Raw genomic sequence first — 19,014 nt, 5'->3', positions numbered from 1 at the left:
TTAATTTATCGCATAGTAAATTGTGATTGCTTATTTGTAATATCTCATGCTTTGTAGTTGAATAAATATATGAATATGAATGAATGAACCCCAAAAAAACGACAATATCTTCCACATTATTAATGAGATAAAGTTTTCATGGGTCCCGTTGGGAACTTAGGACTGGACGAAATTACATTAACGAAACGGAGGTTTACGAAAATTGACGGAAGAGTCCGTTAACGAACGGCAAAACCTTCAAATTTTTAAATCGTTAAAGAAACTAATTAGCGGTTTTTGAAAAAAAATATAACGATTGAAAACGAAAACAAAACGAATTTAAAATGTAAAAAACGGCAAGCATTTTTTATTTTTCTATTGTTCTTTGTATTTTGATGTTTTTACATGTCTCCAGTTCCACACTTTATATATATATATATATATATGATGGAACTTAAAAATTTTATTTTGAAATTTTGTAATAGCATGTGTCGTAAATCCATTAACGCCGTTAATCATACAAACAACCTTGAACGGTATTGCCGTAAATTGAAAAAACCGTTCACGCCGTTAAAAAAAATGACCATTAAGGAGACAGTATAGAAAAAGTTGGAACGTGCCCAGCCCTTGGTGCATGGAGGGTCAATTAACATAACAGTATCTTCAAATGTTGGCTTTATGAGCAATTCTCTTCCTACATTTTCAAAAATACGTTACGAAGATTGTTTTTTATATTAGTTTTACTATAACGATTAAATTCATGTCTCAGGGGACTTTTTACTTTAAACAGCAATAAACTATTTCATGATATTTGGATAAAACCCGACTGCACAGTCCACGAGGATTATTCAGTTGTTATTCAGTAAAATTACAATCTTTAGAGATTTAACTTCTTGTTGAGAGACATCATTAAAAATACAAAACAGCGTTAGATAACGATAATTAGCATTTTATTTTTATGATTTTATATGTACAAGACTTCTATCGATTAGGCCATCTTTATAAATACGTGAAAAAAAAACAACAAAGTGAATTTTTTAAATATCTGATGAGTGGTGGAAGTGATATAAAATCTCCCCCCCCCCCCTCGTTATGTAGATCATATTGATTTCCAATAAAAAATTTCATTGTTCTAAGAAGGTTTCATTATCATGACATGAAACATTATTTCTAGAAAATGTNCAAAAATGAAAAATTTGTCCCATCAATTTTAATCAAAGTTGCATTTTTCCCACTCAGATTTAAAATAATCAAATTAATTTTAAAACTAATCATTCAGGTATTACAACCTATAAATGTCAAAATCAATTCGAAGCATTCGTATTTAGTTAATATTTCATAATATTTTCATTCTTAAAATTTTGAGGATTTTTGACAACGAAGACGACATTTTCATATTTTCCTTCGAAAATCCTATGAGTTGTGTCTTTTTATTTGCATATGAGTCTATCTATACTATACCTGCAAGTATCCATTCTATATCATGATCCCAGGACTCACGAGTAGGACTTCGACCAGACACTGGGATCTACAATATTAAAGGGACTGTTATCTAATACAAGGGATCTAGAATATTAAAGGGACTGTTATCTAATACAAGGGATCTAGAGTATTAAAGGGACTCTGATATAATACAAGGGATCTAGAATATTAAAGGGACTCTTATCTAATACAAAGGATCTAGAATATTAAAGGGACTGCTATCTAATACAAGGGATCTAGAATATTAAGGGGACTGCTATCTAATACAAGGGATCTAGAATATTAAAGGGACTGTTATCTAATACAAGGGATCTAGAATATTAAAGGGGACTGCTATCTAATACAAGGGATCTAGAATATTAAAGGGACTGTTATCTAATACAAGGGATCTAGAATATTAAAGGGAATGTTATCTAATACAAGGGATCTAGAATATTAAAGGGAATGTTATCTAATACAAAGGATCTAGAATACTAAAGGGACTGTTAACACATAAAAGATCTAGAATATTCAATAATTCTAACTATTTTTTAAAATTTACCTGAACAGCGTATTCTACTAATCCACCCTGGGATAGTTTAGCAAGCTGACGTCTAGATAGTCGAGCCTGTACAGCATTCAATACACCAGAACCCTGTACAGTTTACAATAGTACATACAGTCGAGCCTGTAGAGCATTCAATACACCAGAACCCTGTACAGTTTACAATAGTACATTCACAAGCTGACGTCTAGATAGTCAAGCCTGTACAGTATTCAATACACCAGAACCCTGTACAGTTTACAATAGTACATGCACAAGCTGACGTCTAGATAGTCGAGCCTGTACAGTATTCAATACACCAGAACCCTGTACAGTTTACAATAGTACATTCACAAGCTGACGTCTAGATAGTCGAGCCTGTACAGCATTCAATACACCAGAACCCTGCACAGTTTACAGTAGTACATACACAAGCTGACGTCTAGATAGTGGGGCTTGTACAGCATTCAATACACTACACCAGAACCCTGTACAGTTTACAATAGTACATAAACAAGCTTACGTCTAGGTAGTAGGGTTTCCACCAGAATTCAGGGTTACGGTTTACGTACGAAAATGATCCGGAAATTTTTTCCATTCCCATTATGCAAAAAGTTCCGGAATTCCAGAACGATTTCCGGAACGATTTTTTTCGTAAACCGGAAATTTCCGGAACGTTGTTTCGGACTTACAGAACGTTACGGAATATTGTTCCGGAAAATTCCGGTTTACGGAACAATCGTTCCGGAATTTTCCGGAAAATGTTAACGACATCTTAAACTTATGTAAAAGATAAATCTAGTACGTAATACTATCTAAATAAAAATATAATGCGCGCCTGGTGTAGCTGTATTTAAAGTAATACTACTGTGAATTATAATGAAATGTAAATCCTGACTGCCATGTCTCAAAATAATGTCATCTACAGAAAACTGAGGAAAGGAAGATGACAGTCTAGTTGATTTTGTTCCAAAGCAAATAGGTTGACCCTAAACAGGCTGGGGGGGGGGGGGCGTTTGACGCCCCCTGAAGTTTTTTTAGTTCTAGCACTCTCATTTTTGACACTATCACCGTGAAATTTTGTGACTTTTAATGAATAGTAGTTTAAAGGATTTTTTTGTTAAAAAACCCGTTCTGTGAAAAAAAAAATCTAAAATAGCCCATAACTTTTTTTTTGACTAAAGCTACAGATAAAAAAACTCTATTTTTGAAAAGCCATTGAAATTCAATGTAGAAACATGTGTCACCCTTTTTTACCCTTTTTAATTTTTTTTCTTTGATTATTTGTGAATATATACAAAAATGCGTATTTATTATATGTCGATTAATAAGTTTTAACTTTAAATGTTTTAACATTGTTTTCTATGTCTTACATTGTGTTAAAATTTTTGGATTTGGATTCCTATCATTTGATTAAAAACAGTTCCCGATTATGCCATAGAAATAATTAAGTCATGTGTTCATAAAACAGAAATAATATATTCCAATCAGCAGAGCACATGAGACCAATTGTGGCGGAATCCAACGAGGTACCAGGCCCGTCTATAATGTACCAAATACCATGAAAAGAGTGTTAATAAGCTCATCATATTAAATAAATACTCGATCTTTAAACTTTATATACCAACTAAAAATACAATAATATCTAGATCATAACATATTTATTATTTATTTGTCATTATAGCAAATATTTATCAAATCAATGTACCCGGATTAAAGCATGCTAGATAATAATAAACGTGGATTATCCTTATGTAAGAGAAGAAGTTATAATTATTGAATATGACATTTTGATTTTATACAAAGACTGTAGAAGTTCTTTCGTAATTTGACTCGCTTGTTCTAACATTTATGCTTTTATTGTTTTTTGTTCTTTGAAAAATCATGTTCTATACGTTTTCAATGTAAATCAATCATTTAAATATAAATTGTTTTATTTGTTTCATCCAAGAATTTAGTGCAAGGAAAGTTAACTGCAGTTGCGTATACTCTGCGTACATATTGAAACCAGTTCTCTCTGGGCGGAATTTGTAAACAAGAATAGATACCTCAGTGTTCGTTTAGTATCCGAGGAGGTTAAAAGCATTGCATTTTGATAATTCACATAATAGTTTCCTATGACCAGAATATGTCATTGATTGTTTAAGTGAAAGATGGATACCATGTCAGCCTCCGACATCCGTCTTGTGTTTACTTTACCGACCAGAGACAGTACACTGCAGTACAAAAGATGCCTACACCTCTGAAATATCTTTCCTTGAATTAAATCCTTGGTTTCATCTATTTTTTAGTAATTGTGTCCCAACATTCTTTATATCCAGAGCTACAAAACAAATATGGGTGGCATGAAAATTATATGGCCGGTTACACTTTATGAAGATTAGGAACTTAAAAACTGGACTGCAACATTTTCATTTTTGTCGACATCAAACTTTATATCACAAAATCTTGACTGTATGTATATTACCTTTTCAAAATGGCTCTCCAGTAACTCTATGGCTCTCATCAATGGAACTGCTTTTGATGGACCCAAGAATGCTGCTAATATTGCTACACATTCTAAAAATAAAACTTTATACAAAATATTGCTTCGTTGTTTAAAAAAGTTGCCATCTCCAATTTACAAAATAACGAAATAGTAAGTACAAAGAAAAATTTCTTCGATAAGACTAACTGACTAACTAATTTATTATAAATGTCTAACCCTCTCTTTAATGACACTAAGTGACTAAACAAATAACCTAATTTAACATTTTTAACTCTCTCTTTGATAACACTAAGTGACTAACCAACTAACCTAATTTAAAATGTCTAACTTTCTCTTAAACAACAATAATTGACTAACCAAATAACCTAATGTAACATGGCTAACTAACTAACTAACTAAATAACTAGCTAACTAACTAACTAACTAACTAACTAAATAACTAACTAACTAACTAAATAACTATCTAACTAACTAACTAACTAACCAACCAGCTAACTAACTAACCTAATGAAGCATGTCGGACCCTTCGCTTAGGATCGACCAGTGTTGGAACCACAGTAGCAGCAATATTCTTCAAGTCAAACTCAGAACTTGGAAACTTTAGCAAACCAAACATAATCATATTCAGAATACCTTCCCTAAACATAGAAATGTTCAGTAATTAGTATACCTTCCCTAAACATAGATATGTTCAATATACCTTCCCTAAACATAGAAATGTTCAGAATACCTTCCCTTAAACATAGAAATGTTCAGTATACCTTCCCTTAACATAGAAATGTTCAGTATACCTTCCCTTAACATAGAAATGTTAAGTATACCTTCCCTAAACATAGAAATTTCAGAATACCTTCCCTAAACATAGAAATGTTCAGCCTTTAAATGCAGGCTAGACATGCGCATTTTGATGAATTAAAATTAGTTCGAACGAAAACAATTGTCATATTTTTCAAATCCAACTCAAGCTGCTCAGAAGTGATCAAATCAATTTGTACAAGAACAAAAAATGGAAAAAAATAATCTATGTTATGTTCACTTCTACCCACATAGGATGAGACTGTAAAGACTTAACTTTTGAAATTTGACGATCTTGTTATGGTTTATTCAATGATTAAGGCAAAAAGAAACAAGTTTACGGTTGCAGGGAATCATGAGTATATGGAAACAAACAGTAAACATTCTGTACAATCATCTCTGAAGTCTCATCCTTTGTAGATCCCTGTGTACAAATATAAAAATATTGTACCCCTTATGTACAAAGTTGATGGTTTCCCATAAAAGGATGAAACCTTCATGACAACTGTACAGAAATTATTCAGTCTGTCTAACATTAATTGTTACCCTTTAGCTGCAAACCTTTTAAATTCATTTATTTTAATGAAAAAATGCAGTAGATACTGTACAGTAAATTGTACATAATTACCTTGTTGCTGCCCGTTTATCTCCTAAATGATCTAGAAGTTGATTCATGACAGAGTTGGGTTTGAGGACGTATAAAACCTTCTCCAGAACCCGGTATATCTCCATCCTTACGACCATCTACCAAACCAAATATTAAAACCATTTACCAAACCAAATATTACAACCATCTAACAAACCAAATATTTACAACCACCTACCAAACCAAATATTACCAAACCATATTGTACACCCTTCTACCAAACCATCTACCAAACCAAATGGTACAACCATCTACCAAACCAAATATTTACAATTATCTACCAAACCAAATATTAAAACCATTTACCAAACCAAATATTACAACCATCTAACAAACCAAATGGTACAACCATCTACCAAACCAAATATTTGAACCATTTACCAAACCAAATATTTACATCATCTACCAAACCAAATATTAAAACCATTTACCAAACCAAATAGTACAATCATCTAACAAATCAAATATTTACAACCGCCTACCAAACCAAGTATTACCAAACCATATTGTACACCCTTCTACCAAACCATCTACCAAACCAAATGGTACAATCATCTACCAAACCAAATATTGGAAATATCCACCAAACCAAATATTACAACCATTTACCAAACCAAATATTAGAAACATCTACCAAACCAAATATTACAACCATCTACCAAACCAAATATTGTTAGGAGTTAATGTAATCAACCAACATTATCTAAAATATTTCAATAAATCTGCATAATTGCTCTTGTTGTCTTCCTATTCTACAGTTTTATGAACCCACTGTACGTAAAGTTTAATAGACCAATTATTTATCATCTAGATTTTTGTAAAGATTTATTAATTAGTTGTTTAATTCAGAGCAATGAACCCAAGTCAACAAGCTCAGACTGTGAATGCATTATTAATTAATAATTTGTTGCTGACGTCAGGTTTTTACGCCGTGGCTCAACCTCGAGGTTTTTAGTTTAGTTTAATCTTTGGGCTGTCAACTATATAAAGAATTATTAATTAAACTTTTAAATAAAGAATAAAAAGTTCGAGTTTTCTACGCAGCAGGAAAATGTTTTACTCTATTCAGAGCTTCTAACTTCTTAGTTTTCATATTCTAATTTTCTAATAATCTTATTTTTTGCAACCTGATGGTGTAAACAGCTTTCAAACTTTGACAATACATTATTTATGTAAAAATATACGATCCAATAATCTAATAAATAACAGTATGTACTTTAATGATCCATGATCTAATGATCCAATGATCTAATGATCTAATGATCTAATGATCTAATGATCTAATGATCTAATGATCTAATGATCCATTACTCTAATGATCCATTAATCTAATGATTCATTGATCTATCAATTCAATGATAAATTGATAGAATCATAGAATCGAATAAAATTTATCTTAAAATGAGTTTAATTGATTTACTTCATGGATCATATGATCATGTGATATCTGATAATCTAATGATCTAATTGCATGTATTGATCCAGATATTATTTGTTTTATTAACTCGACCTTGTTGTTATGAAACTATGTGTCAAGTTTGTAAACAATACTAGGTAATTTGTAAATAGAACTAAACACGACTATACCATTATAGTGCAAGAAACCAAACAAACAAAAATGCATAAATCGATCACAGCACGTGACAACACTTGTTCCTGTACCATTGACAGCACGTGACATCATCCATGCAATAATCAATGCTACATAAATGCTTGCACCATTGACAGTACGTGACATCATCAATGGATTAATCAATGGCATGTCACATCACAAATTCTCAAACTATTGCAATGACAGCACGTGACATCATGCATGCAATAATCAATGCGAGCCCTTAACATCATAAATGCTTGCACCATTGTCAGCACGTGACATCATCCATGCAAGGACCGATGACAACGTGAATGAATGAATAAATCCATGAAAGCACGTGATATAAGAAATGCATAAATCTGCACGAGATATTATAATTGCATAAATCCATGAGAGCACGTGGTGTCATAAAGTCATAAAGTCATATGAGTTTTTAAAACTTCAAATATCAGCCATCAAACTATTTTCATCATGAACTACAAAAAAAATGTTAACCCAAAAAATAGAATAAATTAAACTTTAAACCACAGTGAAAACCAGAGAACAGTGGAATAGGATGACGACATTAAAGCAATGTTACATTTGGCGAATAGTTTTATAAATCACTTATTAAGTGAAATAGGTCTGTGTACACTGCACAACTGCTGTAACTTATGTTCATTTGACTATTTTAAATAATTGCTTGTATGTTAAAGATGTCTTCTTATTCCAGAGTTTTCTGTTTCTCACTGATGGTGAAAATGAATAAAACTAAAGGTTTAATGATTAGTTAATAGTAAACGGTTCCTTGCTTTCTCCAGAGTACTTTAGTAGAGAAGAAATCAGAGATCTGAAACAAATATTTTCATTTAATAAAGAACAATTAAATAATTACTCTGCTCAAAATCTAATTTTATAAATTGTTAATATTATTATTATAATATTTCTTATTATTATTATAATTTTTTTTATTATCATTATTATTATTATTATTATTATTATTATCATCATTATTATTATTATTATTATTATTATTATTATTATTATTATTATTATTATTATTATTATTATTATTATTATTATATTATTATTATTATTATTATTATCACTATTAGTATTATCATTATCATTGTTATTATTATTTGTAACATAAGGTCGTAGACCTTTGATATTTTAATTCATGAACTATCTTTAGCCTGTTTGGTTTACAATAAGTTTTAATAAAGACAAATTAAAATTTCCAGTTTTTATTAACTGCTTATTGTACAAGGCCTGAAATGTAATTTTCATTTTTATTTTAAAAGTCCAATTCACGAGGTACTCTATAAACTTTGTCCTTGCCAAAATGATGGAGTTATACTTATTTTCTTTCGGATAATTAATGTTTTTCAAATGGGGTTCTCTTCTAAAGTGACTTATTAAGCAGATTTAAGAGACTTGCGGTCTGCGAGCTTATTAAGCAGATTTAAGAGACTTGCGGTCTGCGAGCTTACTAAGCAGATTTAAGAGACTTGCGGTCTGCAAGCTTATTAAGCAGATTTAAGAGACTTGCGGTCTGCAAGCTTATTAAGCAGATTTAAGGCTAGACTTAATAATCAATATTAAATCTTTTAAACCCGATAAAGGGATAAGGTACCGTTGTAAATCGGAATCTTGTAATTACGTCAAGAGTCCCTTTAAACCCGATAAAGGGCTAAGGTACCGTTGTAAATCGGAATCTTGTAATTACGTCAAGAGTCCCTTTAATGCTCACCTAAGATGAGGTTTAATTTTAGTTTTAAGCCGATCTACTAGTGTAATATACATATCCAGAACTATCAGGGTCAAACGGAAATTTCCTTCTTCTGAGAAAACATCATAATATTGTTGATCATTCAAATGTTTCTTTACATTATTAAACCAGAGATGAAATTTAAAGAATTTGAGCCGCGGTTTAAATCCGCCAAAACCTGGTTTAAATTAAGCGCCGGCTTAAATCTTGAAACATTTGATACAATTTTAAGTGGTACCAACCATATTTAAACCGCCGCTCAAATTCTTTAAATTCGGCCACAGTATATTTAACAAAATGAACGGTTTTACTGTAAAAATAAAAGAGATTCTTTGACATAAAACTATGTTGATAAAAATTGTCAATAATAAGAGGATAAAAAATGGGCGTTTAATGTAAAACTAAAAAGTAATTATTTGACATTGAATTAAGATTCATGGCAAAAAAGAGGCAATTTTAAAAGAATACCAAATGCTAAATCTTCAAAAGTTTATTTAAAATTCGGTGTTGTGGATGTTCCAAACCTCATAGATTAAATATAATAGATGTTAATTCCATATTTGTTGTAATATATTTTGGTCTGTGTTGACCCACTTTAGTTCTAACGATATTAAACCAACCAAAATCAATATTCAAAAATGTCAAAAATCATAAACAAAAAAATGAAAAATTGCCAAATCTAAAATTTCGAATTGTTTAATGAAATGATGTTCCTAAAAGAGAGTCCAAGAAGTTAAAGAATACTCTGAGCTGTGGGATTAAAACTGTTATGTCAGGCATAGTCTTCAGGGCCCTGTAACATATATAGATATTTAATATGAATTCTACCAAAACATATATTTAAAATTGAAATATACCAGGTTTACAGTTTACACCTTCAGGTTGCAAAGATATAGTGATAAGAATATTAAAGTTTGTGTCAAAGACGACTCAATTCCCTTATTTTGCTTAATCTATATTTCATTAGTCTAAAGACTTGACTCCAAAACAAAACTTCATTTGACTCAGAGGAGCGCCGTAAAGAAACCAATAAGATTTTCTTGTGATTAAAAGTCCAATATCAACTATAAATATCAATATGACAAATACAGGATTTAGCTGGTTCAAGTGAAGAACATTTTATCAAAATACAGAAACATCAGATAAAAATATGATTGATACAGATCAATATTGAATTCACTTCTGGTAAAACGGAGTATAGACTTAATTTCAAGGGCCCACCATTTGAAGAGTTAAATGGCCTATTCACAAACCTTTGTCAAAGAAAAAAATAAACAGCAAAATATTGTTATTCAGATAGTGGAACTTTCAATTTTAATAGTACTTGTCTATATTAAATTTCTTAATATAGACACCGGGCGCAGGCGGTACAAACTAGGACCGTAAAGGTCGGTTCAGCTCAGATTCAAATGTACATAAGTTGAGTGTGGACAAGTGTATAAGTTGACCTGCTTAATTCATCAGCTCCCTGGAGTCTAGTCTTATATTCGTCCTCGTTCATCAGCTTTTCTATAATCTTAAATAAAATATTTTTGTTTTTATCATGTTTACTTTAGGATAATCTTTCTTATTAAAAATTCTATTATTAAATATCAGTTTTCAGGGAAATTTTTAAAATAACAATCAAACGGCTACAACGACTTTTAGACGGAAAAGTTGAAATCCTCTAAAACTCTAAAAGATATATTCTATAAATTAAAATGGTATCTTGACAAACAAAGAAATTTTATTTGAAGTCAATGAAATCATTTATCTTAGAAATCAATTAATCAGTGGTTTACAGAGATAATTACAAAGAATTGGATTGTAATGACGACATGAAACTCTGTAAAAATGAGAATTTGATGGATAGTATTTTGTAGATAGTTAGACTTTTTAGGCGTATATTAAAGATTTTTCTTGGAGATAGATATAGTGGACCCGATATACATGAGGATCAATGGATCCAAAATATCATGGATCAATAGATCCAATATACCAGGGGATCAATGAATCCAATTTACCTGTGGATCAATGGATCCAATATACCTGTGGATCGATTGATCCACTATACCTTGGAATCAATAAATCCAATATACCTTTGGATCAATGGATACAATATACCTTAGGATCAATGGATCCAATATACCTTTGGATCAATGGAACCAATATACCTTGGGATCAATGGATCCAATATACCTGGACATCAATGGATCCAAATATCAGGGATCAATTGATCCAATATACCTTGGGATCAATGGATGCAATGTACCTGTGGACCAATGAATCCAATATACCTGTGGATCAATGGATCCACTATACTTTGGAATCAATAGATCCACTATACCTTGGAATCAATAGATCCACTATACCTGGGGATCAATGGATCCAATATACCTGGTGATCAATGGATCTAATATACCTTGAAATTAATGGATCCATTATATCTTGGAATCAGTGGATACTGGATTCAATATACTTGGAATCAATGTATCCAATATACTTATTTGGGATCAATGCATCCAATATACTTGTGGATCATTACATCTACCATTACTGATATCAATGGATCCAATTACCTAAGAATAAACTTAAGGATCAATAGATCCGATATACCTGGGGATCAATGGATCCAAAATACCTGTTGATCAATGGATCCAATATACCTGTTGATCAATGGATCCAATATACCTGGACATCAAGGGATCCAATATATCAGGGATCAATTCATCCAATTTACCTTGGGATCAATGAATCCAATATACCTGGACATCAATGGATCCAATATATCAGGGATCAATTGATCCAATTTACCTGTGGATCAATGGATCCAATATACTACGGATCAATGGATCCAATATACCTGTGGATCAATGAATACAATATACCTTTGGATCAATGAATCCAATAAACCTGTGGATCAATGTATCAAATAAATCTTGGAATCAATAGATCGATACCTGGGGATCAAGGGATCCAATATACCTGGAAATTAATGGATCCATTATATCTTGGAATCAGTGGATACTGGATTCAATATACTTGGAATCAATATATCCAATATACTTATTTGGGATCGATGCATCCAATATACTTGTGGATCATTACATATAACATTACTGATATCAATGGATCCAATTACCTAAGGATCAATGGATCCGATATAGCTGTGGATCAATGGATCAAATATACCTGTTGATCAATGGATCCAATTACCTAAGGATCAATGAATCCAATATAACTGTGGATCAATGGATCCGATATAGCTGTGGATCAATTGATCCAATATACCTGGGGATCAATGGATCCAAACTCACTCCAACTACGAGAGAGTTTCCGTCCTACTACTCCACCTTCGCTCCCGAACCTAGGAAAATAAAATTATAAAATTTTGATCCATCCTTCAAATATTGTAATATTATACGAGTTTAGATATTTTTACATCTTTTATATCTTTAGAGTCTGTCGTTGTAATTACAAATGACCCTTTATCATTTAAATAGGGTTAGGCCCGATGCACAACAGTACACTTTTTAAATACTTTTTAATAAATAATGTGGAAGATATCGTTGTTTTCTAAGTGTACTACAATTTCCTCTATTTTTTCTGTAGAAAGTCACTTTTCAGAAAATTAGGCAACTGTTGTGAATAATAAAAACCATTCTCTGAGAAGTGAGTCACTTGAAATTGCGTTGACAGTCCCTTTAATCCCGATTTCGTGGACAGTCCCTTTAATCCTGATTTCTACCTGGATCTTGACTCACTCAGCTCCTGCCAGACTTTCCTCTGTTCGTAGTTTAACTTGTTTAAGTAAGATATAAAGATCTAATAAACATCAATATTTCTTCCTCGCTAAATATTAATAAAGAAATAATAAAAAAATTAATTTAATTGTAATTAAGCGTTTTGCGTTTTGACAAATATTGATTCCTTTTGACCGACTACATCAGATATCTTATTAATCGCTAAATATGCTTGAACTCTATACTCGACTTCAGTTAGCTTTCTAGCTAATCCACTCACTAGCATATATAGATTCTAAACAGAGTTATATATTATATTATTATTATATTATAAAGATTTATTCACACACAAAGATATAAATACATATATAAATGGTGTAGTTAAAATTTGTTTAAATAAATTTTTTTTGAAAATACAGGTTTCCAAAAGAAAAGAGAAAAAATATGCAAAATTATGCACAAATAGAAAACATTGATTTTTACTCACTACATAACGTACATATTTATCATTTCAGTTATTACGTAATCATCGAATCCTTCAACATATAAATTATTCATTCTTGTACTTTAAAGTTCTTGTAAAACCGGAACTTTCCATTCATGTTCCAATGGGACATCAAAATATTTCATTTGTTTCTTAACTAAATTTTACTAAGATCGGAAGGATTTACAGAACAATCATTTGCAATACAAAATAAATTTCTGCCAAGAACTGTGTTGAGGTCATTTTTACATAAATTAGAAAGAAATCTAATGCAAAGCTTAGAACTTGCTTCAATAGTCTCATAGAAAGACACACATCTTCTAGCTAACATGGTTTTTACATGTAAACATTGTGAAATACTTTCAATCAAGTACTTATGCGTATCTCTAGGTACATTAAAAAGAATTCTAATAGCAGTATTCCATGCTGTATACAATTTTGAAACACATTGGGAACTCAAGTCCCAAATACTAGATCCATAAAAACTACAGCAGTAAATATTATACAGTTTCAAAATAACATCAGGACTGTTAAAATAAAATTCTTGGTTAAGGGAATGAATTTTTGAAATGAAAATAGCTCGTTTTTTATTGCAATCTATGGTCATTGAATTAGCACTTTGCAGAACATTTCCTAAATGTTTTAAGTCGTTAACAAATGGTAAGGGTAATTCATTCAATAAAATTGGGGTTATTTAATTATAATTAATCCTTTCTTTAGAAAAAATAAGGCATTTAGTTTTACATTTTTCGATTCGAATATTTGTACTAAATTTCAGCTTAGTAGCTTTGGCAAAATTTTCACAAATTTTCACCATATACAAAACTAGAAAATAAATACAGTTTTAGAAAACTATTGAGTCACTTCTGGTCACTTAAAGTTAAATTTCATTTAATACTTGCTATAAAGTAATCATCGTGCAATAAAATTTCAATGGTTTCCGAATTATCTCCAAAAAATATATATATTTCTTGAATTTTTTTTGATAAATTTAAAAGAAAATAATTTGAAATCAAATTTTGGTTTGAACCCTCTCGATAAAGAAAAAAAGAACTGACTTTTTGCCACAAACTCAAATTTGCTTATCACTATATCTTTCAAACCTGATAGTATAAATCTTTGATATTTCAAACTTTAGCTATTTGATTTAACAAAATTTATAATTTGAAACATATGAGGTCTACGACATCGGGTTGCAAAGATATAGGGATAGTTTGTGGCAAAGACTTAATTCATTTCTGTTCAAAAACTAGAAAGAACTGCGAACCAAAATAAAAGTGTTAGAAATAGCTAATAATGAATGTCTTACCTTGCTGCCGTATCTAGTATCGAAGTCTGGGGGGAAAAGAATAGGAATGGAAATCAATGTTTCGTGTACTACACTCTTATCTCCGCTTTCCAAACCATATTGGACAATATTTCTAAATAGTTTCAGGCTTAGGAGACTTGACAAACACAATATACAGTGGTAGGCGATTATAACAATACAATGAAGACGATTATTAACAAACTTTGGTCGAATTACAAGTTTACAAGTAATCTTCTAGAAGATTTTTAACTGACAGCTTCTCTGGACTTCCAGGTTTATGTATATCCATGCTGTTTAACACTTTGATATAATTAAAATTGAAATAAAAAATTGTCTTCACTGAATTGATATAATCGCCTACCACTGCATCAAATCAAATATGAGATAATAATTTATAAATTACCTTAGTACTGTTTGGACATCATTACTAAACTTCAGATAAATTTGAAGAATATGAACAGTCGTCTTCCGTTGAGAGATGTTCTCGCTTCCAAGTTGCGGCACCAGGGCACTTATCAGCTGTGTCATACACGTGTCCATATCAGGCCCCAGGTGGGGTAAAATATCCTAAAACAAAACTTATCATCAACGATAGTTCTATTAGGGTTAATTTTTTTGCAACATTTTTTAACCATTTGTATAAACAGCTCAAATGACCCACATTGAAGTTTAAATTAGTATTATTTGATTTTATTTCAGTTTTTTTATGAAAGTCATGCTACTGGGCTCAGTTTCAGTCATGCGATTTTCTAATATTAGCTAATAAATATTTGCCATTGTTTTACAGTTGAATTAAGCATGAAAGCTAGGAATGAAGAAAAGATTTATGATTCTTCTTTAAATAGACTCAGATCAGGAACATGTAAGAAAGGAGGGAGAGGGGGGGGGGGTATCACCTGAATAAGAAGGAGAGCTGTCTCTTGTAATTGTGTATCCTCATCCTGAATAAAATAAAAATTAATGTAGTTGATTTTATTATCTAGTAAAATTATTTACAATGTTCAATAATATATTAAATGTACTGTTGGCATTTCCATGGCAACCGCAAAATCCAACAAATGTTCCATAAAATAAACAACAAATGTTCCATAAAATAAACAACAAATCATAATTGTAAAGCTAATATTTTGGAATTGTTTAAACCTCTTTTACTGTCTTTTTAATTTTAAAGTTTTCATCGCATATCATGAGTACAAAAAGATAATAGCTTATGACATTTGAATGTCAACTGCCTTAATAAAAAGAAATATATAAACACACACAGTTTAGGAAAATCTAATTTAGAAAATCACGTTATCTATGGTTCTTGATTCAGATTGCAAAGATAAAAAATTGTCAAAGTGTTGGAACGCAGTACAATGTTTTACCATATCGTTAGATTTGCTTGTTGTCACAATATTTTGGAGACCACTGTAGCTTAACCCTATCTGGCCTGAAGATGGGTGGTCACTTTGACCTCCCCATCCGTTTTTTGGGATATGTCTAACTGTAATGCTCCTTAGATAAAGCTAAAATCTGGGCTTTTATACCTGCTGCTAGAGTCTTTAAGCATACTGCCTAGATTCCTTATTTTACCTATACTGAGACTAAATCTTTATTTAGACCTGCTTCCAGTCAATGGATTTCAACATTTTATAGCTCTTTGCACATATTTAGGTTTTTAAAAATTTTGCAAATGTTTTTGCACATTTAAATTTGCTTTGTCAAAGGCTTTTCAAAAATGTATAATTTGCACAGTTTTTGCTTTATTACTAGATTTCGCAATAAATATTTGGATTTTTGCCAATTTGTTATTTTTTTACGAAGATCATTGAAGTAAAGCCCAAGGGCTTTCCAAAAACGTATCAAATGTTACAGATTTGTATCACAATATGGAAATAGAGGGGTGATCAATTTACCCCCCCCCCCCCGGAAGCCAGTAAGTAAAACAGACGTCAGGCTAAATAGGGTTAATACCTGTAATATGTCTCCTAGTTTCAAAAATATTTCTCTTTTATCAAAACTACTTCTGCTAAGTTCATTGTGCTCCAGTTTTCTCCTGAAAATATATAAATATATAAATATGTCTAAATATCAATCTATTTGACATTAATTATATCAATAATTAATTTCAGAGAAAGGGAAAAGGTTACGATTATATAATGAGATTGTAAGCGTATTTTTAAAGGGATAGGCCGATTCATTACGGTATACCATTAAAAGCTGAACCCTTCTTCAGGTCAATAATGTGGTAGATATTTCGATTTGAATGCTTAAATAGGGTTTAATTTAGATTTCCTCCATGGACTCTGCAGCACAAATCCGCCAGTAACTTTAATAGGAAACCCCCATTTGCAAATAATCAATTTTCAAGTGAAAAGTTTAAAGGCACAGTTTTAAATTGGACATGCCACTTTAAATTGGACATGTCAACTTAAATTGGACATGTCACTTCATTGGTCATGTCACTTTAAATTGCACATGTCACTTTAAATAGGACAAGTCACTTAAAATTGGACATGTCACTTTAAATTGGACATGTCACTTTAAATTGGTCATGTCACTTTAAATTGGACATGTCACTTTAAATTTGACATGTCACTTTATTGGGCATGTCACTTTAAATTGGACATGTCACTTTAAATTGGCAGTCTCTTGAAATTCGTCTACTTACAGTTCCTTTAATAAAGGAAATAAGTTCAGCTACTTCTCTTATTCAAAAATATGGATCTGAGTCCGAATTTAATTAATTTGAGCGGTGTCTCAAATCCACCAAAAAACTAATTTCAATTGAGCGCCGGCTTAAATCTTGAAACATTGATTACAAATTTAAGCGAAAGCAACCATATTTGAGCCGCGTATTAAATTTAAGCCTCGGCTCAAATTCTTTAAATTCGGCCAGCAATGGATACCTGAGAGTGATAAGAAGATCCTGTTTTGATAATCCCTCTAATCCAGCCTCACTCCCAGGAGAGCTCTCACGAGATCTTCCAGGACTTGATCTTCGGTAGGACTGGGGCAGGATTACTCCTCCTACTACACCCCCAACCACGCCCCCTACTCTCATTCCACCTGGAGGGAAGGCAGTAGGCCGATTGTAGATCATATCTGTAAAAACAAGAAATCATAAAATTCAGTTTTTGTCATTTTAAATTTAAAAAAACATAAACTGTTTGATTTTCTGACCAACCAGATCTAAAATGTTTAAATACAAAAGTATTGATAACGGCCCTTAAACCTTAAATTCAAAAAATTAATAACCCAATTAATATTTGAAATTGTTTATCTTTATGCATAACAAATTTAACCAATCATATTCTAATCTCTTAACATAGGTAATAACTTACTGATAAGAGAACTAAACATGGATAGGTCGTCATTTATAATTTTTCTTGTATCACCAGGATTCCATTTTAATATATGCAATGCAATCTGAAAATAAGTTGATAACATATGCAATATTAACTTGTTACCTCGTAGCTCCTTTAATATTGATTTTACGTCTTAACACATTTATTAGTTATTAAAAATTCAAAATATTTTTGTTCTTCTCCAGATAGCTCTTTAATAGGAGGAGTTGGAGGAGTTATAATTGAAAAGATGCAAGATTGCAATCTAATGGGAAATGTACTTCCTGCAGTTTATATAAAAATTGTGTTTTATTTTGTATTCTTCTAAACCCTAAAAACGCTGTAGAATTATTGCAAATATAGCATTTAGCTCTCTATATATATTCGATCAATAATATGACATATTTAACATCAAGCAGACAGATTTTGATCTATATTTCGGCTTTCCTCCCTTAATTCTTTCTTCCATCTTTCCCTTTATTTTACACATTTTCAGAACTGTTTCGTTTGTCCCTTTATTCAAATTTTAGTCAACAAATTTAAAGTTCATCTTAATTTTTATATAAACCTTGCGAAAATTTTCCTCATATTTTTATTCTTTAACAAATTTTTACGCTTTCCTTTCCCTTGTCCTAGTTTGAAACAAGTTGTACTCCATAATTACACCACCATTTGACTAGTTGCAATGTTATATAAACCATCCTTGATTCATACTTTCACTTTTTAAATTAAATTCTTATATAAAATAATCGTATTTCATAATTAATGACGAATTAAGCATTTATTAATAGCTTCCACTTTATAAAGAAAGATTAATGAGTGAATTAGGTCATAAACTTCCCTAATATATAATGTGCCTATAAACCAATACAAGCCACGAAGTGTCATCAACAGTAATTATTTTACCCAACTT

The 19,014-nt window shown here is 31.2% G+C and overlaps 1 protein-coding gene across 1 annotated transcript in view; it reads right to left on the bottom strand.

The window, feature by feature from the left end:
* The window catches only part of LOC111696881 (TOG array regulator of axonemal microtubules protein 1), a 32,767-nt gene extending 14,115 nt beyond the window's left edge, over window positions 1-18,652 (bottom strand). The window contains exons 1-18 of the mRNA XM_023466645.1: window positions 18,099-18,652; window positions 17,664-17,859; window positions 16,729-16,810; window positions 15,669-15,713; window positions 15,176-15,339; window positions 14,773-14,884; window positions 13,167-13,274; window positions 12,985-13,061; window positions 12,528-12,603; window positions 10,706-10,773; window positions 9,971-10,050; window positions 9,240-9,330; window positions 8,294-8,336; window positions 5,896-6,011; window positions 4,977-5,110; window positions 4,452-4,543; window positions 2,003-2,095; window positions 1,441-1,507 (exon numbers count right to left, since the gene is read on the bottom strand). Coding sequence (XP_023322413.1) covers window positions 1,441-1,507; window positions 2,003-2,095; window positions 4,452-4,543; window positions 4,977-5,110; window positions 5,896-6,011; window positions 8,294-8,336; window positions 9,240-9,330; window positions 9,971-10,050; window positions 10,706-10,773; window positions 12,528-12,603; window positions 12,985-13,061; window positions 13,167-13,274; window positions 14,773-14,884; window positions 15,176-15,339; window positions 15,669-15,713; window positions 16,729-16,810; window positions 17,664-17,859; window positions 18,099-18,204 — 1,750 coding nt within the window. The 5' untranslated portion in view covers window positions 18,205-18,652. The remainder of the gene's footprint in view (window positions 1-1,440; window positions 1,508-2,002; window positions 2,096-4,451; window positions 4,544-4,976; window positions 5,111-5,895; window positions 6,012-8,293; window positions 8,337-9,239; window positions 9,331-9,970; window positions 10,051-10,705; window positions 10,774-12,527; window positions 12,604-12,984; window positions 13,062-13,166; window positions 13,275-14,772; window positions 14,885-15,175; window positions 15,340-15,668; window positions 15,714-16,728; window positions 16,811-17,663; window positions 17,860-18,098) is intronic.
* Window positions 18,653-19,014: the final 362 nt, after the last annotated feature.

The sequence above is a fragment of the Eurytemora carolleeae genome, unplaced genomic scaffold, assembly GCF_000591075.1.
Source record: "Eurytemora carolleeae unplaced genomic scaffold, Eaff_2.0 scaffold186, whole genome shotgun sequence".
Taxonomy (NCBI): domain Eukaryota; kingdom Metazoa; phylum Arthropoda; class Copepoda; order Calanoida; family Temoridae; genus Eurytemora; species Eurytemora carolleeae.
Note: the sequence above shows the minus strand (reverse complement) of the source record. Positions and strands in the feature narration are given on the sequence as shown.